Below are 9,308 nucleotides of genomic sequence, written 5' to 3'. Positions count from 1 at the left end.
AAAACGTGGTGTGTGTATGTGTGTGTGTGGGTGTTGCTCTTGCCTGTGGGTATTTTTTTTTTTTTTAAATGGCACTTCCCGGGGCCTGGACCATAACCACTCTGTCCACTTTATCTCTGTGGAAAATCTCTGATGGGAGATCTTCATCTCCGACACGCGGCTCTTTAGCGCCCCTTGGAGAGAAAGCCCGTAATCGCAGGAGGGTCTCCAGGGGGGTGGGTGAGAAGGAAACGCCAGACTTAAGTTTTGGAAAAGCAGGGCATCGAGAAATTTGGCACAAGGTATGAGTCGTGACAACGGAAACCTTACACAGCGTTAGACTGTGAGAAAAAAAAGCAGATCATATGACTCTGTAAGACTGATCATCGCTGTCAGTGTCAATACAAATAAAGTGTGTATAGGGAAATAATAGACCCCCTCCCTTCTTATTTCCTTCCTTCCCTCCCTCCCTCCCTCCATACTTGTCCCAACTCAACATCACACGAGGAGGGGGCACAGCTTGTTTATGTTTATGGGAGAGATGCGAGAGAACTGGTGATGGTTGAGCTGCTGATCTAATAAGGCTTAAAATTATTTCTCGTTTCATTCACTATGAGGCAGCACCATTCCTTCCCCATCTTTCAAGTGAGCATCATTCAATTAAAATGCAATTCTCGTCGCCCCCATCCACGGATATTTAATTAGACTGGAGAGAAGGGCTTCCACTGTCTTTTTTTTCTCTCTAGAACAGCTCTTCGGATTTCACCTCTAAGGCATATTTTCACTCTGTAACTCGTTGGTTAAACAAGGGCATGTATCCATTTGTTAATTGATACAATTACGCATTACGCGTAATGGTCACGTAGGTCTCCAGGCGCGCATCAATCACTGGTCTATTGACCTGCCAAAAACCCCTCTAACCGTTCGTGCTAGGACTGCCCCTCTCTCTAATAGAGAAAGATAGAAACATCATCGTCATTAACTCCGGGATGGACCTCTGGCCACAGAGCCAAAGGCGCACGGAGGTCGAGATTAAATAAAGAAACTAAAATAAAAAACTCTTGGAGGTGCTTTAATTGTAACAGATTGTGAATAGAATAAATAGTTATCTTTATTAAGAGAAAATACTCCAGAGACTATTTCAGTTTACATGTGTTGCCTGGGTGAAAAGAAAAAGAAATGTATTCAGCTTGAATGTATTTGTGGGAACTAACAAGAGCACCAAAAATATCCTCACTTTCTCTTTTTTTGTGTGTGTCTAATTTATTTGACTTCACAAATGATTTCCATATGTTGCTATGCTACAATTCAATAATGATGAACAACAATACCATTTTCCTGTTATCTTGGCAAATCGGTGAAAGAAATCTATTACAAAAAGCGAGTCTGTGTGCAGTGCACCTTAAGAAAACCCTGTGTTAGACGTGATTGGCAAAGACATTATTCTATCCTTGGTACCCTGCCGTTCCGGGATTACAGTGACGTCACGCTGATACCCTTGCATGGATGAATGCTAAAGAACTATGGAGCCACAAATAATAGCACAAGCAGAGTCCATATCTTGCAAGTCTTACGTTATCCTTTAAGCCTCCTTCAGCTAACACAACAACAATTTTTTTGCACTTAATGACGCTTAATTTCATTTCTTATCGGGTCCTTTGGGGGGATTATTCATTCATATAAAACAATCTGCAGCTGGTGCCAACCCCAAAGTCTCCCTCCTGTGAGTGAAGTCATCTATTATTGAGCGAAAGGCCGTGCGTGAAAAATGTGTGTAAGACGGTGGATTTGAAGTAGAATTGGTTGCAATCGATCAAGGGTGAAGAATATTGCTGATGGTAACAAAAGAAGCAGCTATGTCTTTCTCGCAATTTGGATACCCTTACAATGCAACTTCACAGGTAAGACACTTTGCTTTTTTTTATTTCTTTCAAACTTTAGTGTAAACACACATTTATTTATTTCTCGTTTTATTGTGCACATTTTTCTTTTCTGTCACTAGAGTCTCAGCACTTTTCTCTCAGAAGAAACATTTGTGAATGACTGACTGCTTTGACAGTACTGACAGCTATTTTTTTTTCCGCGCGTTGCTTTTGTTGTTGAAGCAAATATCGATATACACGCACCCGTGTCCAATTACACTGAATTATGAATGAACTCACGTGTTTTTCTGATGACAATAGAGATGAATGTCACCTATTGCGCGCTACACGAGGTGTAATTGGGGGGCTGAAACGCACGCTGTGCAAACTTTCTACTGAAATGACTGGGTGCGTGTGGACAAATTGGATTATTTTTGGGAGCTTTTAAAACGTGATCAGAGACATTTAGTTCGATTTGGTGGCGATTACTGCGCCTGGTGACAAGTTGGAAGAAGATGAAGTTGATGAGGGGACAAAAGTTACTATCCTGGCAAAGTTGTCGACCAACTTTTACCTCGATAATATAACACTTCATTGGTGAAACTCAGTTGTTTTAAATTTGAATCAGAGCGGTGATTTACTTGAGAAAGATAGAAACATGGCTTTACATTCTTCCTATATATTCTGTGTAGTAGAAGTTGTAACTGATAAACTGGGGCAAGTCACTTTTTTACGCACGGGTTGCGCACGTCTCTTTTCATCTTAATATCTACTGGAAAACATCCATCTGATGTCATTTAATGTCGTGTGTTACGTTCAATTCAGATTTTTATTAAAACACGAGAGAGAGAAAGAGAGCTGATGTGACATCGCTTATTGCACTTGTTCCTCATGTAAGCTCATCTCTCTCTCTCTCACTCCATGAATGATGTGAAAAGTGACTTACCTTGAATTAAGGCGCGTCACAAGTTAAGATAATGACAACCTGATTCGTGATCACTGATTGAACTGATGTACATCGGAAAACAAACAATCAGCTCACATATCTTCGAGATTTCAGGGCACGACACTACAGACAGCGCAACTTCTTAAGATTGGATATATTAATGTAGTGCTGACCAGCCAAAGTCATTTCAGAGCTATCACACACACACATCCAGGATAAGAGCCAAACACAGCCAATGACCATGTTTATCCACGGTTCTCTTCATGCAGTTTTTCGTGTCGGCAAACCCCAGTACGACTTGCTGCGATTCGATTTCCAGGTCGGTCTCTGACGGGACAGGCGGCTCCCAGACCGCTGCCGCCGCCGCCGCCGCCGCCTCCTTCTGCTGCCCGTCCTACGAGAACCGGCTCCTGGCGAGCAGTCGGACGGAGCTGAACGCGGCGCTGGGGATGTACAGCTCTCCCTACGCTGCAGCGGCCGCCGCCAGCCAGAACTACGCCAACTACTTCCCCTACAGCACCGACCCATCCGCTATCTACTCCACTCTGGTGGGCTCACTTCAGCCTCATTTCGTGCGCAAAAAACTGTGGTGGTGGTAGTGGGGGGGTGGGGAGAGTGGTGGGGTGGTGGGGGTTCAGACTGATCGATCAACCGAGTTTTGTTCAAATCAATTGATCTCACACTTGCAAACACATCCATCACGACAAGCCGTTTAATCCAGCACCTTGTCTGGTCTTTTCTTCCTTTAAAAAAAAAAACACCCAGTTGTCACTGTCAGCGGGCTGAGGGGTAGAAGTGTAGAAACAATGCAGAGCAACTTTCTCACTTCATGATTACAAGTCCTCCTCATTCATTCATAATTTCCTAAATATTGGCACATATTCCTGTTGATGAACAAGTTAAAGTAAAATGTGATCACCCCATGCTCAGTTTTTCACTAACTGACTTGTTAAATGGACTGTTTGCAGTGCAGCTGAAACTTTTCTTTGCTTCTTTTCTCTTATTTTGAAAACACCTCGGGGCAGCTAAAATGTACTATCCATAGAAATGCTGCTCATCATTCCTGAAAACAGTAAAAAAACAAAAGGAAACAATATCATAACCAGTAAATAAACCAGTCATGAATTATGTTGAATCATACAATAATACAAAAAAAATGCCACTGTCGGCTCATTTATAGTGAGTTATACATTAGGCATGCTAAAATACATTTAAGGCAAGAGTGAGAATTATTTTCTGCTTTTGCTCTGAGGGACTTAAGGGGAAATAAGAAATGTGCAATTCAATGTATCATCAGAGTGCTAAGAAATAACCTTGAAGTCAAATCTCATCATGCTGCAGTGTTCTAACAACCTCCTTCTCTTTCACAGAACCCACAGTATGACATTAAGGACAGCACAGGCACTTTACACTCTGGCATCACTCAAACTGCTGCATACTACCCTTACGATCACTCACTGGGACAGTATCAATATGACAGGTAAGCTCTGTTCATTTGTGGCCATTTTATGTAATATGAGCTTGAGCCAAACTGGTAAAAAAAAAAATAAAGAAAAGAAAAAATAAATAAATAAAAGAAAAGAAGATCATTAAAAGCAGCCATTCACTTGGGGAATATGCCGCATTCAGATCAAAGGTCAGAGTGTAACTCCATACTGATACCTGTATGGAGCAAAGCTGTATCTCAAACAGCAGGGAGCAGGGCTATAGGATGTCTGAGGGAGTAGTCTATGATATCCTTCACTAACTGCACTAATGACAAGTGTGTGTGTATGTGTGTGTGTGTGTGTGTGTGTCCCTTTCCAGATATGGGACAGTAGACTTTAATGGCACAGCCAGGAGAAAGAATGCAACTCGTGAAACCACCAGCACCCTGAAAACATGGTTGTATGAACACCGCAAGAACCCCTACCCCACCAAGGGAGAGAAAATCATGCTGGCCATCATCACCAAAATGACCCTCACTCAAGTGTCCACCTGGTTCGCCAACGCCAGGAGGAGGCTTAAGAAGGAGAACAAGATGACCTGGTCACCAAAGAACAAGGCCAATGATGACAGGAAGGACGACCTCAAGAGCGACCAAGACTGTGTCACCAAAGGTAAACAAACCCATGATTTCAGGTCAAGTCACTTATTTGCCACTCACATTGACAAAAGTTAACTTAACAACTTTCTGAAGACAACATGTTTCTGATGGCAACGTTTGTGTGACCTTAAAATCTCTTTTGCTCTGTGTAGATTCAAGTGATTGCAAGGAGGAAAAGGATCTGCACCTGAGTGATCTGGAGGACATGGACGAGGACGACTGTGACAAGCTGGACAGTGACTGTGAAAAGGTGGCCCCGGATGAGCAGGACCTCCAGAGGGCCATGGCAGTGGCTGGAGCCGCTCAAAAAAGAGACTGCAGCTCTGAGGTGCAGCTGAGTTTAACTAACAGCTTCCACACGTTCCCCTGTGCCATTAAAGGTGTAACCGCCCTCCCTCCTCTCCCGCCTGACTTCCTGGATCCCGTAGCGTCCAAGGCACCTTCCTCGGCCGGCCCTGCACCGGGAACGCTGTCCCTGTCTCACTTCGAAGTGTCGGATAAGCCGCGGATTTGGTCTCTGGCTCGCACGGCAGCTTCGGGGGTCATACTGAGCCCTCAGCAGCAGCAGCAGCAGCAGCACGGCTCTGAGCTGAGGACTGTCAGCTCAGCTGGGGACTGTCAGCTCCAGAGCACCAGGCTTACTGTGGCTCCTACTGGACAGTGTGGGGGCAGCATGAGAGGCCTCCACGAATCCAGCAGTGTCACCAACACTGAGAGCCCTTTCTCTGAGGGCTCATCCTTGCACTCTAAAGTCTATGGCGCTGGCAGCTACAGCCACAAAGGCCTCCAACTGCACTGTACATCCTACGCTGCACTCCCGGACACATGTCAATACTCCACTATGGAAGGTAGGTCGGCCTTTCCCTGCAATGTTTGAACATAAAATTGGCCTTTAATCTGTTTTTACAACATATTTCCATTCCTGTTGGATATAGAGAGGTCACTATTTTAAGGTTCCAAAATGACAGGATGCTTTCAGTCAACTTACACCCAAAGCAAATATCTTAGATGTGCTTTTATTTGGGTGTGTGTAGGATTCTCTGGTGGCAAAGCGGAGACACAGACATCGGATCTTAGTGACGCCTGTGAGGCCGTGCAGGATGACAAGGTCACTGCATTCAGACCAGTGATGAAGAGGTGAAGCAGGTGAGAGTATGCACTGAACTGAAAGAAACAAATTAAGTCAGGGCACACGCACACACACACACACACACGCACAAACACACAGGTGAACAGGGACACACACATAGACACCCACTCCTTGTCCAGTAAATGTTGCTAACTTTTTTTTTCATCTAAATTTCCTGGCATGTGGTTGTCAATAGTATGTATGATGTCAAAATTAATGCATCACAAATATATAAATATTAAATTATTCAACTGAGCAAAAAAAAAAAATGTCATTATTCATATTGTTTATTCCTTCAGGTTTTGAGAGTTAACTATATTTCCTGCTGTAATTTTTTTTTTTTTTTACTTTTTTTTTTGTAGATTTCTGGAAACTGCACCACAGTAAATAATGGGACATTAATTATGCACTAAAAAGGACACACATGGCGGAGTACCGGCCTCAGTATGACGCATGGGAGCTATACCTGCAGTGCTGCAGAGCGGTCAACCTGTGGACGTGGCTATCATTTTGCACAACATTGTTTCTATGGTGTTTAAAAGACTTTATGCAAAAAAATTTACATGCAAATGGTATGAGAATGGCCAAAAAGAAAACGGGCCCGATTCTGTGTATGGCAATCGTGTTGTGTAGCAAACTTTATTTATTTCTCTGTGTATTTATTATGTTTTGGTTATCTTGTCTGTTTGTTATTTAACGTGTGTTCTTGGTTGGATTCGTATCTCCTTTTAAGTATTTTGTTACATGTTGCGTTTTACTGTGGCTTAGTGTCTTATTTTGCCTGATGTAAAAGAGAAAAGTTTGTCGGATATTAAGTTGATTATAAAAGGACTGGTTCCCCCTGTGCTGCGCGTGGACTGAAGATGTTTTTATTTTTTGGTCATTGTGTTAATATGTGAGCTTCTCCTGTGTTTTCCATTCTTTTTTTTCTAACAATACATTTTTCCCAAGAGCTTTTTCATTTTGTGTGTCGTTGTTATTTATAGACCCGAACGTCCACTTCGGGCCAATTAAAACATTTGCTGGATGTGCATTTGATCAAAGTTTATCATCTTGACTCGACGCATAAAAGCCGCAGCGCTGATGGAAGGTCATAATTCAGAAGAGGACGTGAGTGCAATCCACAAGTTGTGGAAGAAAGGGGGACATCATCTCTCTGTTGTCAGCATCTAATCACAAGTGGCATCAGACACTTTGTTAACTGTTCAGGCCAAGCAACGAGGCAGGGACACGGGATGAATGCTGCTTTGTCCCCTGTGTAGCGAGCCGATGCTCTAACTTAACATTGTGTTAATTAAAAGGTCATTTGTAGGATCAAACCCAGCAGAGAATTTCACATGGTCCATCAAAGTCCCTTTGATTTGTCTGTTTTGCCTATAGTCCACCTCGTTATGGGCTAACTCTCCTGCCTCTCTCCCAACAGACAGCTGTAATAAGATGATCACTGTTGTCTCTGATGCGCGCTGACGGTCTGAAAAACTTTTTCATCGTCACGTTGCAAACTTTTCAAATCAAATAGTTCCGTAGTAAGCGACAGACGAGCGCTGTGTGCAGTGGGAAATTGATTTTGACACACTATACCCAACTGCACAAACTACATAAAATATATTATACATGACAAATCTAAAACCTATTTCACAAAAAAAACCTGACAACTTCTGAAAAAGCTTAAGAAAAGCTGACTTTTCACCTTCATTCGTTTTATAATTTAAAATGTCTAATATGATTAAATCACTGATTTCCTCAGTAGTGAGGCAGAAGCCTGTTTTTGTTTTCTTGATCTCCTGTCTTCATAAATTACAGAGAATTATTAAAACAGCAGCAGGAAAAAGATTTAGATTTGATTCTAGACCACCCATGGAAATAACAATACCTGCAAACAGTCCGAAGCCTGCATGGTCAAGCCGTCATTTGTGCTCTTATGTGGGATTATGCCTGGAATAAAATATATTTCCATATCAGGGCAATTCAGGCTCAGAGCTAAGGTGCTGTGGTCATCCTTATGTGTCCTTGACCAGTGCTGGTGATGGTGGTGGCTGTCACTAATGCACGGAGCCTGCAAATGAAGAAGGTCAGAAATAATAACTTAGGCCTCTTTAGATATTTTTTTTCCAGTTCAATTTATTTTCTTCTGTGTTAATCTGAGACCTGATAGAACGTGTGTAAAGCTGAAGGCAAAAACAAGTGTATTTTTAATATAGGACAGATTTACTTACTCATATCAGAACTAACAACAGGGGTTATATAATAAATGACTGTTTATCCAATACAGGTGTGAGTCAAATATTTCCAGCTGAAGGTCATTGTTAGAGATTTAATGGTACATTTTATTAGGTATTGGATGCAGCAGAATAATTAAGGCGGGCACAAATTAGTCAAAATACATGGATATAATTCATACCAACTACGACAGCTCTTGATATGAAGTTTCCAAGTGTGGATCATTCAGTAGGCTGCTGTGTGTAACAGTCGTCCTGTTAATGACAGGCCACTTTCTTCCTCCTTCAGCCTAATCGGTCATGACGCCTGATCCTTTGCTCTTTACATTAAAATGGAGGGTATATGTGTATCAAATATTTACAACCAAATTTAATTAAGTCAGAGACTGTAAAGAAAAAGCTGCTTTATGCTATTGAAGGTAATGACGCATGCACAATGGGATTACCACCGTGGAGATGTACCTGGGGGAAACCGCAGATAATGGCCATGATGGGCTCATATAGCAGCGTATGCCTGAAGCAGCTAACAGGTCAATTAGTCTGTCCTATAGGCCTACAACTGTGTTTTACATACGGCTAAAGCAGCTGCACCAAAGAGAGGCAATTAAGAGACACATCAGGAAGATGTATATAGAGGCTGATGTGCACGCCGTGGATCAGAAACCACATTACTGCTACTCCAATCTATACCATAATGAGAAGACACTCCATCTAAATACACGGTAAAACAACCTAAAGTGAAAGTAAGGATACATGAATAGATACTCAGCATAATACGTGGTATTTTTGGTGGTGATGGACACAGGCAGGAGGGGACTAACATAAGACATTGTCTTTGTTTATTATCTTTAATCTGAGGCCAGACATGGAATCTGTGTGGCAGTCTTACAGAATAATAAGTTCCTTAGGTAGGTAGCCTATATAGGTCTATGCACAAATACATCTCCTTAATACATGCCTTTTTGTTGGTAAATTACATTTTTTATTGGGGGTGGGCATGGGGTGGGGGGTGTGTGCCTGTGAGACCATGTTTGCATAATCCAAAACAGATTTTAGATAATCTGTGAGTGAGGCACAAACATACACA

The 9,308-nt window shown here is 42.3% G+C and overlaps 1 protein-coding gene across 1 annotated transcript; it reads left to right on the top strand.

The window, feature by feature from the left end:
* Positions 1 to 1,814: 1,814 nt before the first annotated feature.
* irx6a (iroquois homeobox 6a) lies at positions 1,815 to 6,014 on the top strand (the record flags this gene model as incomplete). The annotated part of the gene is made up of 6 exons (XM_083998738.1): positions 1,815 to 1,880; positions 3,057 to 3,335; positions 4,158 to 4,267; positions 4,594 to 4,886; positions 5,026 to 5,721; positions 5,908 to 6,014. 6 exons carry the CDS (start codon positions 1,815 to 1,817, stop codon positions 6,012 to 6,014), a joined length of 1,551 nt encoding a protein of 516 aa, XP_083854864.1.
* Between the last annotated feature and the right edge of the window lie 3,294 nt (positions 6,015 to 9,308).

The sequence above is a fragment of the Trachurus trachurus genome (genome assembly GCF_905171665.1).
Source record: "Trachurus trachurus genome assembly, chromosome: 3".
Taxonomy (NCBI): domain Eukaryota; kingdom Metazoa; phylum Chordata; class Actinopteri; order Carangiformes; family Carangidae; genus Trachurus; species Trachurus trachurus.
This window is presented reverse-complemented; position numbering and strand designations above follow the sequence as displayed.